The sequence below is a fragment of the Corvus cornix genome, chromosome 2, assembly GCF_000738735.6.
Source record: "Corvus cornix cornix isolate S_Up_H32 chromosome 2, ASM73873v5, whole genome shotgun sequence".
In the NCBI taxonomy this organism is placed as follows: domain Eukaryota; kingdom Metazoa; phylum Chordata; class Aves; order Passeriformes; family Corvidae; genus Corvus; species Corvus cornix.
The window spans coordinates 104589450-104611282 of record NC_046333.1 but is presented as its reverse complement, the minus strand read 5'-3'; the positions used below and the strand labels follow the sequence as shown (position 1 = coordinate 104611282).

At 38.3% G+C, this 21833-nt stretch overlaps 1 protein-coding gene across 3 annotated transcripts in view; it reads right to left on the bottom strand.

The window, feature by feature from the left end:
* The window catches only part of LPIN2 (lipin 2), a 44893-nt gene extending 23109 nt beyond the window's left edge, over positions 1 to 21784 (bottom strand). Inside the window, exons 1-4 of one of the 3 annotated variants that reach the window (XM_039550122.1) lie at positions 21588 to 21784; positions 7414 to 7614; positions 4915 to 5010; positions 1248 to 1546 (exon numbers count right to left, since the gene is read on the bottom strand). In XM_039550122.1, the coding sequence (XP_039406056.1) occupies positions 1248 to 1546; positions 4915 to 5010; positions 7414 to 7605 (587 nt within the window). In that variant the 5' untranslated portion in view covers positions 7606 to 7614; positions 21588 to 21784. Of the gene's footprint in view, positions 1 to 1247; positions 1547 to 4914; positions 5011 to 7413; positions 7615 to 12635; positions 12930 to 21587 lie in introns of those variants that run through there. The other 2 variants (XM_019284005.2, XM_010396352.4) reach the window with 2 other exon arrangements.
* Positions 21785 to 21833: the final 49 nt, after the last annotated feature.

Below are 21833 nucleotides of genomic sequence, written 5' to 3'. Positions count from 1 at the left end.
TTAAATAAAGAATAAACAATTATCGAGTTATATTTTCTCTTCCTGTACTTGACGGTTGTTTTTATTTTTGATGGTTTCACTATGACAAGTTTATTGTTGTCTTAATAACTGCACACTAAAGACTGAGTAAAAGTCTTCCTTTTCTTAAACAGAAAAAAAAGATAAAAATCTCAAACCAAACAACATGCCAATTCCCAGACTTAAACAGAGCAGTGAATACCTAAATGACAATTCATTGACATAAATATAACACTAATAAAATAAAGCATATGAACTAAGAAAGCCACAGACGCTCTAAAAAACACTTTAAAATCCAAATTTTGTTTGTTGTGTTTTACTGATCATAGGTATAATAACAGATTCATGTTTTTCTGTTGCACTAACTTTTTTGGTTGGTACTTACTAAATTTGAGACTCCTTTGAAGATCCATACTGAGGGAGTTTTTTCAGTTATATTTTATTCTCTTACACCAAAACATTCTTGCAATTCCCAGACCTGAACTTGAATTTATTCAGACAGTATTGTATTTAATAACAATGCTGTCCAGTGAAACACCTAGCTTTCTCTGAAAGCTAAGTCCTGACAGGTAGGTTTTTCCTGGATTTTAAGCATTCATATGCTTGATAGCTTTCATCTATAACCTTAATCTTTCCTGCTACCCTATAGATCTCTTCAGTGTGTTAGTATGTGCTACCACTTTAGCACAAACTTTACTAAGAATTTATTTACTTCAAAAATACAGGACTAATTCTTTTTCCTCTGTTTTTTTTTCTTTTCTTCATATACTTATGAAGAATTCTCTTCACTAATGTGAAGGGACATTCATTTATATAGTTTTCAGTTGCCAAAGTAAACGTCAGGTTACAGAGAAGCCAAATTCAAATGTGGTGCACTACCACACGTTCCACACTGCAGCCTACCTAGAAGTTACCAAACACACCAGAAGATCACTCTGCCTCATCAGAGAAATTACACTGAAACTTTCTCAGTCACACAACAGATCACAACAACACTTCTTCACTACAATGGGCTTAACTGCATTTCTTGTTCATTAAAAAAGGCCCAGCTTTAAGGTGAATCTGTGAAGATTTGGAAGATACCAGTTTGGAGTTTTGTTTGTTTGCTTGAGGAAAGGCCTAGGCAGAGCCTACCAACACTTATGCAATACCTGCATACAGGAAATGAACATATCACCTTTTAAATGTTCAGTGGTAACAGGGAAAACAGCAACTACCTAAGAGCTTACCTAAGGGGCTGTACACTTTTCTCATCATCTGAGCTTATTTCCATTTCAAAAATCTCTTCAGTCCCAGCAGAAGAGATCTGATCTTCTTTCCTGCTATCTTGTTTGTATTTCTTTCTTCTTCTTTTTTTCTTTTTCACAGAACCTGGGGTAAATACAGTCTCTGTTTCTGCAGAGTGTGGAATTTCTGAGTTTGCACATGGCCTCTCATTTTCACCTGATTTCAAATGATTGTCAGTGTCTTTAAAAAACTGATCTTCAGTGGGTATTGGAGATGTTGCCAAATAAGCAGGAACTTTTTCCTAAGGAAAAAAAATTAAAAAAAGAAAAAGCTATTTTTTTCCACTTTGTTTTGACAGTATAGTTGTCAGCTACAGATTAACCCTTGTACCTATATTTAGACACAAAGCCATACAGAAGCCCAATGGTATGAAGCTGATATCCAGAAAGGAACCAAGTTCACTAGAGTGATTACAAGAAGTTCAGAAAAATGCATGTTAGTACTCTTACAGTTTCAGACACAAACAACTGATTTTGCCAGCAAAGCAAATACCCAGTCGGTGGAATGTTTTTGGAGTTTTCTGCCCCGAGCATGCCAGTTCCATGCTTATTACATGTGTTAATAAAAAAAGGCTAATTAAATCCCCTTCTGTTTATTTTGAAACAGATTCATGGGAAGGCAAAAGTTGAAAGGGACATCTGGACACCATCTGGTTCAATCTTCTGTCAAAAGCAGGGCCTCGGGTTAGGTCATCCAGGGCCTTGTCAAGCCAAAGGTTGAGTATTTCTAGGGAGGGAGTCTATCACTTCTCTAGGCAACCTATTCCTGTCCTATATTGCTTTTGTACAGAAGGATTTTCCTTATAACTAGCTGATATTTTCACCTGTGCCCTTCGCCCCATTTTATCATTAGGCAGCCTTGTGAAGAGAGTCTCTGTCTGTTCTACAACAACCTCTACTGCAAGACTGTGGTTAGATTCCCCTGAATCCTCGCTAGGCTCAACAGAACAAGTTCCAGCAACTTTTCTTCCTATTTCAATTTCTCCAGCCCTCTACCAGGCTCTCTCCAATTTTCCACGTCTCTCCTGAACTGGGGAGACCAGAACTGTGTTCCAGATCTGATCTAACATACACCAGGCTGCAGCAGGACAACCCCACATCCCTCCATGTGCTGGCTGTGCTATTGCTGATGCTGCCTGGGACACATTTGCCTTGACTGCAGCCAGGGCATGCTGCTGGCCAGGGGATGCAGAGATGCATCTCATGCAGTCAGATCCCAGCCTGCACTGCTGTGTGTGCCACCCTGCACTTCCAACCCTTATGAGACACTGCACGTGTACCTTGGTTAAACCTTGTGCAGATCTTGTTGGTCCAGTCTCCCAGCCTGCCAAGCTGCCTCTCTGTGGTGCCTCTTTTTCTGACCTGCCCACCTCTCCTCCCAGTTCACTGTTACCCACAAAATTGGTGAAGGTGCCTTCAGTCATGTCATACATGTCAGACATTATTTATCTAAAGTATCTTTCAAAAAGAAAAACTCAACTATAATTTACTCACATTAAAACCAACATACAAACAACCAACCCTCAACTAATTACAACCCACTGTCCTTTAAGGGAAAAGCTTTAGCTATGGACTGCCTGAGGTTTATTTACATCATAACAAGAAAGTGAAAAGACATTGACACCTAGTCTGAAAGAAACACACTGTGAAGGGACAAAGACAAGGTGGAACAAAAGCAGAAGAATTTGCATAATGAAGAGAAAAAGTTATGGAACTCAATTTTATGGTAGAGAATAGAAGTAATTACAAGATGTCTGTTATTTTACTGGACTATTGTACAGAAGATTAGTCAGAAACACTGATGAGACACAGCCAGAGCACTGATATTACTTTTGATGTGTTCAAAGTCTTATCTGCTATTTAACACTAAATTGAAATTTTTCATTGAGTTAAGAGTTACAGAACAGATTAACAGTTAAGAGAACAGATTTTGTTCCACTGGATGTAAAGTAGAGTGAAGTAGAGAAAGGAGAACAAAATACTGCCTTATACAACGGTGATGATACACAGATTTTGCATTGTGAAAACCTTGAAATAAAATGCTAGCACCTAAACTAAAGTTAATATTCTACACCATTAGTGATAAATAATCAAGAACAAACAAACAAATAAATAAATCACGTAAAAAGGTTAAAAGAAAACTGGCTGAAAATTTGTCTTGATTTACATTATTGAGGTGAGTGGTATTACTTGTAAATGTCAAGATGTGAAAAATGCGAAGACTGATTCCTTAAAGGACCATTCTGAATCCCCCCCAAGGGAAAAAAAAGAAAAATCAATGAGAGATTTACGACTTATCCCTTAAGCATAGCTTCAAGAGGCAAACAAACAGGTGTTGGTCAGTTGCAGGAAAAGAAAAATGCCTAAAAGCAGTAAAAATAACTCAGTTTTGCTTTGTAGCAAACTTGATCTATATTTTCAGCATGAACTACCAGCTTTCAAGAACACATTAGACACAGACAAGACACTCTTGTTATAAATCAAAATGTACTATGCAAGTGCAACAGCTCCCTTAAAATGTTGTACTGGGGACAAAGGCAGTGGTTATCACCCCTGCTTTCCGAAAGTCGCAGGACTGATCAGTTCCCATCAATGTCTGACACGGTCTATATCTATAAAAAACTGCTTTCAGTTTTTATTTTAATCATGGTGTACACTGACACAGAACCCAACCTTCCTTCTGCTTATGAATCCTGACCCCAAGTTATCATTTGGGGTCTTAATGCTTATTTTTGCCTTCCACTTTAAACTGTATTTAACTCCTTTCAAGATGAGAGCTTCCTCTGATCCCTCACAGTAAACAAGCAGCACCCTAAACTAAAAACTGGATCAATCTCATTTCCTTGAAAGACTGATTCCAAGAGGCAATTAACACTTTATCTTTTACTTCACTGAGACCATTTTTTTCCTCTCTCTTCTATTTTCATTAAACCTTTTGGAAGGTTGTACTGAGATCTTCTTTCCTCCAGACTTGCTGAAAAATGCCAACAGATTCAAAAGTGATCAGAAGCAATGCTCAGGACTGACCAATGCTGTGATTACATAGCTCCCATATCCTTAGGAAATCAGAGTAAAAATGAACCATTATTCCTGTTTTTCAGAGGCTCATCAGCTTCCAGCTGCAAGAGATTCTTGGGAAATAAATTCTCAAGTCAAAGAAGTTACAGTTACCTGGTGAAAGTTTCATAAATAAAATTATGAAAAACTGGGCTAAAATTTGTAAGGCAAACAAAAAATATGCCCCAAAAATAGACTACCTTTATTACTACAGGCACAACCTATACGGACGCAAGGCAAAAATTATCGTAAGACACCACAACCAGTGTAACTGCATTCAACAAGAATGAATTAACAAAATAAAAAATACTTCAACACACTTTCCAAATAATGCTCTAATTAATAAAAGTAATTAGTTACTTTATTATTACTGGCAGCAAAATTGTACAAAGCATCAAACATCTTGGCAACATATGAAAGAGACATTAAGATTCAGTTACAGAAAATCTAGCTTTCACAGAAGTGAGGACATTGACAACACTGTATGAAGCATTTTTAACGCATTACTCTGTTAATACTACATTGTAGCCATCAAGAAGCACAAAGCCCTTACATTTTCCTCCTCGGTTTCTTGCACAAAGAAAGCTTCTCCATTGTCACCCAGTTTCATATGAAGATCAACAGCATCGCCATTAATTTCTATATCAATCTGTGGAAAGAGACAATTTATTGTAAATAATTCATCATGGGGAAAGCTCTGACCTCACGGTCCACTTAGCTCTGAGTGTAAACTTTGTTTCACCGTATAATGGCGTCCCTTTCTCCTCTCTCTTTCTGATGCAAGTCTGTCATAATGGTCTTTAGTTTGCTCACCTGCAAAATACGTCATGCTCCTGGCAGAGAGCTGAACAACCACAAGAAAAATAAGAAAAAAATAAACTTATATAGAGACTCAATCTTGTTCAAAGAATTATTGATCTAGTCTTTATTTCATGGAAGAATGACTGAGACTGTTCAGATGTTTAAATCTCAGTCTGAACTGGAGTTGTATGAATCTGAATCCTGAATACCAGAATTTTCACCTGAAAGCCTCCTGGAGGCAGGCTTTGTCTGAAAGTGGTAAGAGACTTGCCACAATTATTTCTGCGACTCCAGTTAGTGTTGCAGAATGCTCATGAGTTTATGGGGGTATGACATAGGACCACAACCCTTCTGCAACCATAGTGGTTTTTTCAGAGAATAATGTTTTTATTATCCTAAAAAAGTACTTTTTAGCCAAGAAAACCCAGTCATAGGAGATAAATTAGGTAAATAACCAAACAAGCATGGGGACTATACCCAAATGCTTAAGATAACCGCTTTTCTTTTTCCCCACAATAACTGACTGATTTTGATCTGAAAATCATATATATTTCACTACTGCTTATTTTTAAAATAATTTCTTGCATTTCCAATTCAGCAACATGAGTTTATAAAACCTCACCTTTTCTATGTGCAAGTTTAGACATACAAACATCTCTAGTTTTAGCACCGATATCTCACACTGGTTTCTGGACACCTCAATATATACGTGAAGTTGAAGCACAGATATGCATACTTTGTGTTCCTACACAACTTGGGACTACCAATTGATCTTGGCCTCATAACATGCCAGAGAAAAATGCATCCACAATGCAGTAACAAACACTCAAGTGACTATTCAGAGAACTGTGTGAACAGTAACTCCCAGGATGGAAGAAACAAGGAGCAGCAGTCATCCACACAAGCAAAAGCTGAGAATTATGCTGACAGTCTAGTACAACAGGTATCAAGAGTAGATGTTTCCACTATTCAACAGCTTTTTAGAGGTACCCAGAAACTGAAAACCTCTCAAATTTGGTTCAGCTACTCAGAAGTGTAATTAAAGACACTTAATAAACTCAAGTTTCAGACCATTCCTGTTGTAAGCCTATCTCGCTCGCCTAGAGGTCAGAAAAAGTACAGCTATACCACCTCTTCTGTACCCTGTTGAAAACTGTAATGTAATCTGTTACAAAACTGTTAAGGTTAAAAATTCTTTGTCATCAGCATGCTTGTTAAAATAAACACACATGAGAAATCAAACAAAAAATAAACTCAACACAAAACCTGCTACTCACCTGTGTCACTATGACAAACATACAACTCTAATGCATGTAACTCTAACTACTGACTTTTAACAAAAAAATTACCTGACCTAACTGCTCTTTTAGTTTCACTTTATTCTCTTTTCACAATGAAAATATGAAGAGAGGTGTAGCTTCCTGCAATAACCATTACCTCCTTAAAAAAGCAGAATATAATCCCGAGGGTTTATTACTGTTTAAAACAATCCATATTTTGGTAGCACACCAACAGGCCATACACAGTATTCCTAACTGACAGTAAAGTCCCCCCACAACAGCTCCACCTTCCAGCCAACCCAACCCAACTCACTTTCTGAACACAATTAACGAAGCCTATGGAAAGGGGATGGCAGGACAATCTGCTCGGGTAGCACCACCATCTCAGAATGGCTGGACAGGAAATTGTACCAGGTTCTCTTTCAAACACACCCACACAGAAATGAAGCTTCAGTCTCAGTTTTCATTTGCTTGTGGATATTAATAACTGCATTTTCTACTGCAAATCAGCCTTGAACACAGCTAACAAGGAGCGATATTTGTAACAGGTCACCAACACTTAACATACGCTCTTGTCTGTCCTTCACACATTCCAAAAAGAGTTGCTTACATCTGGGATCAGTTAAATAGCATTAAGCATTTCTTCCCCAGCCTACTTGGATAAGTAAATAAATAGCCTCATGTAAACATTTTAAAACTGTGAAGTCTATACATTTGTATTAGTCTTTTTGCATAGGTCCAGAGCTGTCAAAGCTCTTCTTTCACAGTATTTTTGCAGAGTCCTTAGACTACCACAAGAAGTTCTGTTTTGCATTCTGAATCTACCACCCTGTACAGCATCTATGAGCAACTGCTCTGGACTAAACCAGCCTGCTAACTGGGAATGTGGGGAGCTGTGGAAGGAAGGAAGAGGGGAAAAAAGGAATGCACTGGTACTCAAAACTTTGTTTTGACCCACTTTCTGAACTTACCACTTTTTCTTTAGAGCGCAATACACCAAGCTTCCCAAATCGGACGTGGAAAGGGGAACATTGGTACGTCCCATCCTGCTGCCGGACCACAACGACATCGATGCATCCCGAAAGGGTTGCCTGATTAATGCCTTTGTACAGCTCCTTCACAGTAACCAGGACTTGTCCTGCAAGTTGCCCTACGTAGTTCATAGTCTGAGACTAAGGGAGAGAAAGAAAGAAAAAAAAAAAAAAAAAAAGTAAATTTCAAATACATGCAAGGTTTTTTGAAATGAACTTTTAAAAAACATTTAAACAGATGTGCAATGTCATTTATCAATTACTCAAACTGTTGCAATAAGATTTACACAAATATTTTCAAGAATCAACAGAACTTTGAGGCAATCCTTGTATCAGTAAAAGTCTCCAGAGTTATAAAACCTATTCTTAATGCTTTATCAACTTGAATCTATGACTAAATACTTTAAACAAAATTTTGAAGCTTGTCATTTTTAGACCTCAAAGCCTAGATTTAAGTAATACTTAGTAACTTGGATAAGCTAAAAAGAAAAATTCATTCTCTGGAGGACTGCCTGTTTAATACAGCTGATCCTCTATTGAAAATGAAGATAACTGTACATAACGATGCAAAAAAAATCTTAGAAGTGGGGAGAAGCTATGTAGAGCATACTGCATGGAACTCTTCCTTTACACATCTGTATTTCAAAACTGGCTGAGTCACCTGAGAGAAATTACCCAAGTATGCAATGGAAGGAAAGAGATACATTAAGAAGATTATGCTACAGTCAAACAGGATAAACAAGAGCACAGAATCACTTATCCAAAATTCTGTCTAATTTATTAAAAATACTTAAGTAAATGAATGAATTCTGAATGACTGCAAGTCTTTCAGACTAAGAATACAATTTGAACTATGACTGCAAATAAGAAATGAAAGTCCAAAGACTTCTCAGAACATCTGAGCTTTAACAGAAAGAGGAGGGAAAACTGTGAAAATGTTTTGATAGAAACCTAAGTTAAACCCTTCCTCATTCCACCATCTCCAGCCTCCCACCCACAAGTCTGCTTGTTACAAGCTCATTTCAAAAACATCCAAGCAACTGTAGCTTCTAAAGTTAAGGATATTTAGGAGAACAAAGAGCCACAGCCAACAAGCAAAACCCACAACACGGAACACACAAAAGAGCCTAAATCATAAAAAAAAAAAAAAAAAAAAAAAAAAAAAAAAAAAAAAAAAATTTGGGAGGGGGGATATTATTTCTAGAAAAAAATCTACAATGAATTTTTTTTCTATTTGCATTTCTGTTTTTATTAGTTGTTGAACAAGGTTTAGGACTTTTCTTAATACCTCTAAACAAAACTGTACTGCATTACAAGAGCTCTTCCTACTGATACTGCTTTCACTGTCTAGATAATTAATCAATTATTTCTCTTTTGATCCTCCAAAGTCTTCCTTACAGTAACACAGGGTATCTCACACTCATTGAAAATAGGGCTACTTTTGTGGCATCTATATACCGATATAATTGTAAACAGGCAAGAAATCTGAAACTACTTTCACACTTAGAGCAACTATGGAAATATTTTTCTCCATCTCAGGCTTCTCATACATTACCAAATCACATTAACATTTTTTTTAAATAATTCCTTCCTCATCACAAGTATAAAGGAAGGTGGGGGGTTTCCAATACAGATTTAAAACTGTCTTGAAATTATCCACAGAATTACTATGCTACTTAACATGCTAGAGAATTTTTTCCTGTAACCTTTGTACAACATGGTTGATGAAGACAAAAAGAACAGACTGTCATTGAGTGAGTAATGAGATCAGGAGGATGGACTCCTAACATTAGTCATTAACTCAATTTCATCTGTAAGTAGCTTCACGTATAACTATAAAACTGACTGCTTGATAGTGAAGCAATTAGCTCACTTTTGCTAAAGAGAGAAAGTCTCACTTCAACCTTTCCTCATCTGACCCTCTTAATGAGCCGATTTTAGCTCACTGACACAGCTGGCAAAAGTCTACCATTTCTGGTTGTTGTTTGTTTCAGTGGGTTGCTGGTAAGTTAGATTAGCTCACTAAGCAAAACATGACAAACACCTGAGTCATGAGGCACTGAGCAGCACCAGAGAGCTAGGAAAAAAAAAAAAAAAAAAGAGGCAGGGAATTGAACATCTTTTTGACAAGTGAGGTAATTGCTGCATCTCATGAAACTGTAACTCAAGACAGAGAGGTTACAGTATCTCTGCTTTCCTGTTGACGCAATTAGTCTTCCCCGAATATGACAGTCATGTTTAAACTCAATCTCATGAAAGAAAAAAATCTTTGACACATAATCATTATCATTCATGGCTCTACCTTGGTCACTTCCCAAGGGCAGTCTATGGTATCAGCTTAGAAAGAAAATGTGACTTTGTGTCACGAAGGAGACTGCGTTTGTTACAAGAAACGTTTGACACAATCAGGAACAAAAATCTTTAATAGGGTCTCCATTTCATGAATTTATTTCAGTGAACAGGACTTGAGAAGTGGTTATTAGCAAGAAATTCTCTCTAAGTAGTGACTTCCTAGAAGACCAAAATTTCCCACCTTCTGCTAAGAACTGAGTTCACATGATAAATAATTTAGTTTTTCTCTACACATGCTAACTTGACCATATAAATTCATCACACAACCCACACAAGACCAAAGCATTCACTCATTTTACATATACTCTTGCTTCCCTGTAGCAAGAATATCCTGTAGCAATGTTATCTCTTCTAGAGGTATCGGTTTCATTGCTGTAGCTCACAGCACAGCCACTTTTATGAACATACATAAACTGAATAACCTCTTAGATTTGAAAGTTCATAGCTGGCTCACCCTAACATGTGAAAAAGTTATGAACTTTTGTACCTACTGAGTATTAAAAACACTGCTTATAAGCAAAGTAGCTTTTTATGATCCAAGTCTTAATGTAAATGTTGTTTTGCACATTGCAAGTAAACCAAATTAGATCAAGGTAATAAACTAATGCAGTTTATTGCTTACCAGGCTGCAGCTCAGCTTTTAACGTAATGGTTGACTTTGCAAGATAAACATGTTATATAAAAAGGTTCAAACATTAGCAAGAAAATGATCAAATAGAAATAAAGTGTCACTATTTACCCGAGAAACGTGTCATTTTATCTCAAATGTCAGTAGAACCCCAGCTGGGAGATTTTTAAAATCTGGGGGTTAGGATTGGGTTTGGGTTTTGCTTGGCGTTTTTGTTTGTTTTCCTTAAATTTTACTGTGTATTGTTGGAAAACTTGTGGCAGACAGTACAGAGAGAGAGGCACAGTATGAAATGTCATTGTGTTAATTCTTGCAAATGCAATAGAAATATCCCAATCACAGAACAACCAGTAAGACAAAGTATTTCCTTAATAACATGCTCTATTTCATGCTTAGTAAATATTTATTAAACATCATTGCCTTGAAAGCAGAGAGCAGTATGCCTTCATAACCTCCTATAAGAGCCTAAAAAGCATGCTGATTTCCAGGTTTGCAATTCGGGACAAAAGCTGGATGGAAAAGACAAGCTAAGAAAGGCAATGCAGTAATATTTCACGATACTGCTTAGCTTTTATTTCTTTTGATATCCAGAATCTGTACATTGCCTGATGCAGTGAAACTCTGGAACTCTGCATAAAAACTGAGGTTAATGCAGCTCACTACTGCTTACTCTTCTCAGATAGCATATTCAAAGGCTATGAATACCTGAGGTATCAAAGTAGAAACATTTTTTGTGACTTCTGAGGCTGCACAGAGACTGATTTTTGAATATTGATGCAATACTACCTAGTTTGCAAAAATTTTTACAGCTGAATATATTACTACCACTAAGCTAACTGCAACTGTAATTGGAATGAGAGAAAGAATATCTCTGTCATATCATGAAAATAATTTTTTTTCTGGCAAGAAGCCATTGCACTGCCAAAAGTAGAAACTGAAACTGCTTTGGTTTTTGAACTTTCTTTTTGTGAGAGGGCACAAAAGTAAAAACAAAATAAGAAAAATATCTACTTCAGAAGTTCAGTAACTAAAATTCTGTGCCTCCACTTATAAAATACTCAAATCAATTCAACTAAAATTAACCCTGAATATGCTGTTTGTCTTCCTCATGTTACAGCAATGGCTCTCAGAAATTATGATTAAACAGTGCTCCACCTCAGAGTAACTAATATGCTCGATATGACAGACAGACAAATTTTCAAAACTCGTTACCAGAAAATGCTTACATTCGCATAACCTGAGCAGGAGGTTTTGTGGGTAGGAATTATATCTCTGTAACATTAAGAAAGATGTTATTTTGGCTGCCACTAGACCAACATGTTTTAACTTTTTTTTTTTTTGTTATCCAGTAATATCCATATACAGGTGCAAGATATAATCAAAAGTCTGTCCACAAGAGGTGTTTTCTGTGCACATGGAGAACCACTTTACTAATGGTAAACTGCATTTTTTTTTGTTCTTAAAGCAAACACCTTTTATACAAGTGGACTCATATGAACATGCATACTACAAGTGTCTAGTTCAACAAGAGAAAAAGAAAAGTGCAAGTTACTCAAAGGCAAGCTATCAGATTGCTCTAGAGAGTTACAGCTTTAGAGGGCATGAATTTTAACTGTCACTGCAAAAAAAGTTACTTAAAAGTAGATCTTAGCTTACAGGAGAGTAGATATTCATACATCCCATTTCTTTTGAGATACATTTGGAGGATTAAAATATGTCTAATGCCACATGATGTAAACAGCAAAGACATTGTACTTGTTTCAAGAGATTAGGTAGAACAAAATAAAAAAAACATGCAGAGCAGCAGTTTACCTCAGTTTATCTCATTTTGCTTATATTTGCATACATATAAGTTTATGAGGCAGAAGCTTTCCTTAAGCAGAGGAAATCTTTAGCAAGTGTATTGCTAGTTTATATTTTGTACCCTGAGAAAACTGGGGGAAAAAATGATCCTGCCAAACAGGACCACTGTAGCATCAGGTCCATTCAACAAAAACATCTTTGTTCCCAAGTAAAGACTTTAATTAGGGGTTTAGGATTGCTCCTAGTACTGCACAGAGCAGCTATGGAACATAACGGGAAACACAGTAAATCTGTTGAATGCCTAATTAAAGTATTCCACATACTATTAAATATAGGCAGCCAATTTTTATATATTTAGCAGTAAGTCTGTCAAACTCACCAAGATTCCAGAAGGAACCTTTTCATGGGCAGCAACATCACTTCTATTTGAGTCATCTTCAAGAACATCCTTTTCTGAGTTATGCATCTCAGAAAGCAGAAAACTAACTTTACACAATACAGGTAGATGCAAAAATTACAGCCATAACAGAATGTTGTAGCAGCATTTCTTCTCATAGAAGCAGAACAACTATGTAAACCTTCTGGTCTCTTAGAGGAAACTGCTTGGTATACATTCCCACGCAGAATTACTGCTAAAAAGGAAGTGCTTCTTTAAGAAAGCTCATACAGAAACTCCCTCACCAATAGGCTTTGCTTGAAATGTCCCAGCCCCCCTGCACGCCCTGAGATAAGTAACAACATGGGCAGACTTTGCCATATGTTTGCACTGATAGGTGATGATCTTGGTTTGCATCACATCACATGACTCCAGCTGAAGCTTCCACGAAAACAGGGATTTAGTTAATGATTCTTAAGCAAAGTCTACATTAGCTTGCTTGGAGACTTTTCACCCACTGTTGCAACTCCACCACTGGCAGCAGCACTCCAAGTCCTGGTTCAGCCTAAGCCAAGCCTGCCTACGCGCTGCTCCCTCTGCTGATGGCGTCACTGGGGCAGCCAGTCATGTTTGATATAGCAAATTTCACAACACTTCGGGGGTCTGGTATTTGTGGGCTTTTTTCCCTCCTTCTTGAAATTGAAATTACATAACAATAGTAAAGAGACAACTGACCTGGTGTCAAGTTTATATTAAACCATACAAAACCAATGCACACCAAGATGAACATTTGTTTTCTTGGGGAAATTGTCTTGCTTTCTTCAAACTGAATTGTAAAGCAGCATAATTTGAGTGTGTGGACAAAACATACAAGGTTTTTAAATAACTAGCTCCATGACTCAGAATAAGAATTAATTTTTTATCTGAGGAATTCTGAAATGTCATTACTCATCTAAATAATATAACAGGTGAAATAACTTGAGGAAGAGTAGTAGTATAAGGAAGCAATTCTGTCCCAGAATGCAAGACCTTCTCTGAGGACCATCAATATTCCCTCAACACAGACGAAGTCTCATTACCCTAAACCCATGCATCTCCTTCCCACACTCACGGGGTTACAATGTGTCTGCTCAGAAGATTGTCAAAGATTTCTTCTTGAATTACAAGCTTAAAAAAAATTTAATCTAGGACCCTACTACTATTCCTCCTCTTAAGTTTTGTAAATTCATGTAGTAGCCTTTCATGCAAGGACAGTGAACCACATTATAGCATGCAGCTAAACAGCTTGTAGGTTTCCAGAATAATTAATGAACTACACTCAAGGCCAAAATGAACTACACTCAAAATGAACTGCACTCTCACTGCATCAGTGTCAATGACAAAATCCTAAACTGAGTGTTGGGACTGCTATGCCTGCAGTAAGGTTGCAATACACTGCTACTATCTCTGAGCCCTTTTCTAAACATTGAATAAGTTCGCATCTGGCTCGTCACAGGAAAAACGAATGGGTTTTTCAGCAAACATGACAAGTATTTTCATAGAATATTAAGAATTACTAGAAACACTCAATTTCCCCTTCCTGTTCATCATTCCTTTATCTTGTATGTTCCATTAAAATACAGACTAAACCACACAGTATTTATGAGAATGAAGCAAAACTCACAAGCCAGTGCTTCTTTTCAAACACTACTGACTTCATTTTATGTTGGGGTTTTTTTCTGTGATACCTATGCTATTTCAATATCGTTTAGTATTTCAGACTGACATTATTTTCTTCAAAGCTTATAAAAGTGTTTTAGACAACAGCCTTTCTAGAATACAGATAAAATTGTTATCACTGCATGAAGGTAAGATTTAGACAGGTAAGCTGTCTAAGCTTTGCACATTTAGCTTCACTTCCTCTTGTCTTTTATTTCTCAATATTAATAAGCTAAGTAAAATATAATTCCTGCTGAGTAAGTTTAAGCACTATGTTATTTACTTACAATTTGCACAGGAAAATTAGCTTTCATTTTGAAAAGCAAATACCTCAAATTTGGAAGTCTTAGAAGCAATGTTTCCCATGCAACCTTAATGAAGCTCTGTGCTGTAGGTAGGTTTTCCTGTGGTTCAGTCTCAGAAAGCACACATGAGTTTTTTCACTAGACTCACACAAGTTAATAATGCTGACAAAGATCATTCACCATCCTGTGTTCTTTCTTTGATGCGCTCTTTGTGGGTCTACACATTTTATCCTCTCGCTCATTAGTCAAAATCCCTGATGGGAAGTATGATTCCATTTTTAAAACATAGTTTTCTGCAGCAATCTTCATAATATATTCAATTGCATTTCATTCAGTTCTACAGCATCTCAGGGATGCAGTATTTTTTTCACCTATGCAATGAAAAATTCAGGCCAGATTAGGAATTAAACATGCAGAGGGGTTTAGCACATTTAGAACCTGATTTTTCAGATTTTCCCTCTTTTTTTTACATCTTTGCATATTCAAAACACTGCCTCAATAGGCTGCATTTGTAGTTGCAGATCAGATTTCTTTTTAATGACCATCTGGGATATGTCAAAGTCTGACTGCCTGTGAAAATGACATTTAAGTGATTATTGGATTGTACTGTATAGGAACCATAGAACAAATGCCACCAGAAAACCACTACAGGACGTTTCCCCAGCTTTCATCAGTGCACACTGTTCTGAGTTCTGGAAGGAAGGAAGCACAAATCCTAGACATAGTTTCCATCAGCACGCTATCCCAATTCACTCAGAGATCAGAATAAATATGCCAGGACAAATGAATGGACCAAATCCTTCTCTATTTAACATGTCCTATATTTAACATAGATACGCCAAGTATGGGACAGCCTTTGTTCATGTTCCAATTGTCTCCTTCACCCCATCCAGTCACACATGATTTTACTTACTATTCACCAAGAATTAAACACAGCAGTTCTCAATGTCAGGATGGGGTGTGACCATTCTTAGTCTCACAGCCCATCCTGACACTGAAAAAGATCCTTTCTCCACAAGGCTCAACTCCAGTTCCAAAGTTCCAACACTTCTCTATTTTCATGCCCTTTTACACTTTGCTTATTAGGTGCAAAAAAAAAAAAGTGGACGAGTTGCCAATTCTCCTACACAGATTGCAAAAAACAAACTGGGGCTGAAAATGCTTTTCTGTGCCCAAGTTCTTGGTCCCAGCCCTGGTCTGAAGCATCTGCTTACTGAGACTGGAAAAAAAGCTCTGCTCATTCCAGACTGTGCTAAAACACATTCAGTACAACATCTCTGATACTTTTAAGGGCAAAAGTCTATCCATTCTCTATATGAGCCTTTAAACCTAATTCAAAGGTTATTAACTTTGCTAAAATAAAATATACCTTGACATGACTAACAGAAGACACACTGAATGAAGATTATCTGCCTCAGATCCCTTCTGAAAGGGACACATGAATTTTTCTAAAAGAAAGCAGCTAGAGTTTTTCTTCTAGTAGAGTGGAAAAACACCATCAAGTGTCACTTCTTATTAAAAAAAAATAATATGCTTGCAAAGAGTTTCCATATAAAAGCTGAAGGTAGCTAAAATATAACTTGGAATTAAATTTTCCATTTTAGCAAATTACATGCAACTAAAAATGAAATTCTGTTCAACAATGTTGAAAAATACTAACAGACAGTACTACCTGCTTTTACCTGCAATTCCCAGCTGTTCAAAAAATGAAGAAAAAGCCCTATCACAAGTAATTAGAGCAGATACAAGAATTCAAGCAGTTAATAGACATTAGAGAAACACTAGTGATACAAAAGTAATGTATTGTTCACTAAACTGGTAGTTAAAAAAGAATAAAATCAAATTCGTTTTCCACCTATGATGCAACATGGTAAATTCAATGCTTTCAAGATCTCCCGTCACATGGAATCAAGAGCCATTCTAATAAAAATATTTTTCAGTGAAACTTAAGTACTTTTTTATCACAAGGGGAAAAAAAAACATAGCAAGAAAGGAAATCCACAGTTTATTTGGAGTTGGTGCTTTCATAACTGTGTCAACAGTTATATCAGTATGATCTGCTATGAATCAGCTGATTTCAGTGTTACAGTATCTGTCCTTGTATTCATTTGAGCATTTTCTTTTTTTTTTTAAGTTACCCTTTTTTTCTGTTTATGAAGGAACATCAGTGAAGACAAAGAATACTTTAAGAATTCCTAAACTGAGTTTTACTGGTAAAATGATCAGTTCAATCAAAAACTTAGGTTACACATACACAAAATATTCTTATGCATGTGGAAACCTTAACTTCTTTCAAGGTACTGGAGAAAGTAACTGGCTAATCCAAGAGTGTAGCCCTTTGGAATCTGTATGGGCATATCCCACCACCACCTGCCAACCTTGACATATGCATTTCCAACAACACAGACTCTTCTACAGCCACATCATCCTTGGCTGAACTTATTCCCAGACACGTAACAGAGAAACCAATGCTTCTGAATAGAAATTCTACCAATCTCATTTTTGCATGAGATGAGAGAAAGCAGATTGAAGCTTTTCCTGTATGTTTCTAGAAAGCACTAAGCATTTCCTTAATAAGCAATCCAGCAATCCCTTATCTTTGTTTTCTCCTTCTAACAACATTTCTTTCTAGGTGCTGATCTGCCCCAAGTGTATTTAAATTTTCTTGCAGCCTACCAGGGTTTAGGAAGTCAAAGCAAAAGAACACAGCCACATGTGCACGCATGAAATCTATCTATATCTACTCTATTAGCGGCAAATAATTTGGTTACATTTAGAATGGATACATGAATATAAGATTTGAGACTAATACAAACCTTCAGGTCGCCAAGAACAGAAATAATACTTATTCTGAGAAACACATATATGGAATATCTAAAAAGCTCTAAATATTCAATATATAAACAAGATCTATCTCCATATTGTTGAACTCATGAACATGTACCAAAATAAAGCAATATCCCTAAATTTAATCGGCATATAAAACTTGGCTATATTATTAACAAATTGGATAAAAATGCTAGTCTTACAGAATTCCCACACAGAGGTATTTACATGAGATGTTGGGAAGAGAAAAATTAGATACAGCTGAGCAAAGTGGCATATGCTTACTCTTTCAGCAAACCCAATCCACCTGCATTATTGAGTTGTAATGACCACAGAGGTCACATCTGGCCAAGGGATCTGTTCGCCCCTAGCACACAGCAGTGTGTCTGCACTGTCTATACAGGACACAACACACCTCTGAAGTGGCCTCACAGATTTCCTGTTTGTGTTAACATGCACACTTTTTCCTTCGGGGAATGAATGGCTTTAAGTCACCACCAAGTACTTTTCTTCTTTAAATCACTGTATTTCAGTTCACATCACAAACTGAATTCTAGTTAGCCCAGTGAGAGTCAATTACTTCCATTTCTAATGGAATCGCAGCTACAATTCATTATCCAAAGCACTTATCTGAAAGAATTTTGAAACGAATCCTTTACACATTTCCTTTAAAAGGCTTTTCATAACCATCAATTCAGAAGTGTATTTCCTGAGGAGACAGTTATGCAATCTAAAAAAAGACAAGTAAACCTAGAGACACAGCCTGAGACCAGCTTAGCTGGCTTCAGCCACATACACCAACAGAAATATACCACCGAGTACACTGCAGACTTTTCTATTATTACTTTGCATATTTACATTTCTGGTATTGAACTGAAGCACTTTGGATAAAGAAATGGGCCAATTCATCAGCTAAAAATCTCATCTGTTCACTCAGTGCATACAGAAGCAATGAGGAAGTGTCCCTCAGTCTTGGGAAAATGAGTGACTCAGAACAACTTCTGACAACTGATGTCAAATTATGTTAGTGCAAAGGTGAAAGAAACTGGTAAAAATAAAATATTCAGCTAGGAAGGGGACGCTAGCACTCTTTATTTGATAATTCCCTTGTAAATGGGAATGATAATTCCCTTGTAAATGCTTGTAAAGTACAATAAAAAAAACCTCCAAGAAGTGTGCTTAAGCTTTGTCCTCAAGCAGAAAGACAATCAGACTTAGCATGACAGTTTTATACTAAATCAGTCTGCCTGCCCAAACTGAAATGCAAGCACTAATGTAACAACCAAGATGAGAGAGCAGCTAGGCAGATTAAATTCATTTTTAAGTGCCACATTCTTTGCAAAAGCAGCAACATTTTTTACTATGCTTAAAGTGGGTTATTCTATTTACAATCAAAAACCCCGCTCTGCTTGCCTATGTAACATTGAGAGATGTCCAGAGATGGCATCTTTGTGTAAAACCTTAAATTGTAACTTCAACAAGATCATAAAGAATATACTTCAGATAAAAAATCACTGGGATATAGTATGCCACAATGCTGTGTTCTCAGAATGTGCCCAGTATGGGATGAAGACATCTAGTATATACGCTTTAGACTTCTATTTGATCACAAATGTATCACATACTGTTGTGTATAAGCCTGAAAGCTTTTTCACTGTGGAGATCTGTAACATACAGCACTGAATCTCACACCAGAAAGTGTCCTTTCATCCCTTTTCAGACAGTTACATAGAACGTATTGCTAAATCATGATATAACCAATGATTAAAAGTTATTTCATACATAATCCAAAGCTATTTTACAAAAAAAAATTCCAATTTGTTAGAAAGTCTAACTTAAGCACAGAGATTCAGTGTTCCTACAGACCATGAGAAACTGTTTTCCGGTGTGCTGTGATCTTGCACTTAAGATGCAAGACTGGAAAAAAAGAAAATTGTAAACTAGACTATTAACCCTGTGACCATCTTCCAGAAAGACAAGCAACAAATGTAACTAATTTAACCTCTGGCTTTGACAAAGGTTCCCAAAGTGGCTCTGAACAAAATCCTTTCACCTCTATCTGATGTAGGTTGCAAATGCTCTGAGGCAGAGACCAAGTCATAAAGCATGCAATGCAAAAACGGGCTGCTCAGGAGCCTCAAGGTACATAAAGGAGGTGTCAAGTGCCCTAAGTGCAGTTTGGATTTCCCCTTAACTGATCAAGACTTCATGAGAGTGGAAGGAAACACTGGAGGTAGGACAAAAAAGATATAAAATTCACTGCACTGCAAACCTGAAACATTTTAAGTGGATGTCTTCCAAGTAAACAATAGCAAAGAATTATACTTACTTTTGCAACAACCCAAAATATTAAATACCAATAATAAGATGAAGTATTAAGTACCAAGAGTAAGTTCAAACACTATCTCTGCTACAGGCCACTAAAAAATTCAAACGTTTTGATATGCTTAACTAGAAAGTTATGATACAAGCTTAAAAATCAATACTGTAATTGCTGACGAGAGCCATTCAGCACTATCCTAGTTATTCCTACTGCAACTAAGAGTAATACCAGATAATACAGCATTTCAGTCAAAGTTCCTGGCATCCTGAGATCATTTAGGAACCTTTCAACTTTAGCTTATCAGTTTAATAGTCTATTATATAATAGAGACATGTTTTTACAGAGCACCTCACTTTACACCACTCCAGTAAAGAGATCTTCCTTGATTTTTGTAAGAGATGGCAAAACTCTTTACATTCCTGTATGTTCTGGGATGCAAAGAAACTATAGCAGGGGCTAGGAGAGAAGGCACAACTGTTGGCCCTGGCTGGAGCTAGCTGCCTAGTATGGATACAAAAAAAAATTGTTTATGTATCCACAAACTGATTGACATTCCTACACTTTTAAAACAAAAAAAGAAGACATTTTGTGACTTACAACTTTTCATTACAGCTAATGAATACCCGTACATTTTTAAAATGTACATAACACTGTAAATTTTTTTCTATTTTCCAAACGTTAAGTGCTCGGTATGCAAAATTATCCCAAGAAATGCTTGTAAAGTACAAAAAAACCCCAACTAACTAAAGAAAACCGAAATAGACGCCAAGGAGTTGTACTTCAGTGATTCTTGTGGGTTCCTTACAACCTGGGATATTCTATGATTCTAAGCACTAAATTTTGTAAGGTTGTCTGTCATCTTCTCTGACAGTATCCTGAATAATACCACATACCATTATGGTATATGGCTAACAAATTATTTCTTGTAACAACAATGGAATTTCGGTTGGGGGGGAAAAAAGAAGAAGTAACCAGATGACGTGCACGTACAAAGTGCAGCCACAACACAGGTATATTTATGACATCATTTTGCTGGATGAAAATGCACAGCTTTACACAGCATACTGCCCTGCTCCATCAAAAATCATTGATGTACTCAGTATCCACTTCAGGAGAAGAAAAACGCAGTTCACACATATTAAACCAGACGCACACTTGGCAAGAACCCAAAGAGAAGCACACAAAAAAATGCGGGCAGTGTAGTTCCACTTCAGACTCCCCACACCAGAGGGACAAACACGGGAGGCAGAGGCGGAGCGCCCCGCCGGAGCGAGAGTCCCCTGCCCGAGTGTGAGGGGAAGGCGCCGGGCGGCGAGGCGAGGCGAGGCGAGGCAGGGCGCGTATCCCGGTGTGCCAGAGCGGCACCGCCAAGCCGCGCCGGGAACACCGGCGCTCCCGGGCGGTCCCGCCACCCCCGTGTCGCGGAGGGGCGGCAGCGCCGGGCGCCTCCCCCACGCCCGGGCTGCCCAGCCGCACACCGGGCAGCCGCGGCACGGGAGGGGGGGCTTCCCCTTCGTCCCGCCGGCCTGGGGCAGCGTCTGGAGCGCTGGCAGTGCCGGCCGGGCGGCCCCGCTTCCCAGCGACGGTTCTGGGGAGGTTCTCACGGTTCTCTGCGCAGAGGGAGCCCGGACTGGCAGCCGGGGCAGGGCCTGCGCCACCCTCCCTTCCTCCCGCTCTCCCCCCTTCCCTCCCTGCCCGGCGGCCGCCCGGGATCTCTCGGCGCCGCCGCCGCCTGTACCCCGCACGCAGGCAGGGACACCTCGCGCCGAGCCGACCCGGCGACAGCGGCCCCTTCCCGCTTACCTCGAGCGAGGCCCGGCGGGAGCCGGCGCCAGCCGAGGAGGGACGGACGGTGGCTGTACGGATGGATGGATGGAGGGAGGGAGGGAGGGAGGGAGGGAGGGAGGGAAGGGAGCGGGGAGCCGAGGGAGCCGCGCCCGGGCGGGTGCGAACTGCGCCAAGCGGCGGCCGTTGGCGCAGCGCGTGCACGCCCGCGCGCGCTCCCGCTGGCGGCGGGGGCGCGCCTGGCCCCGGGCGCCACGTGACCTT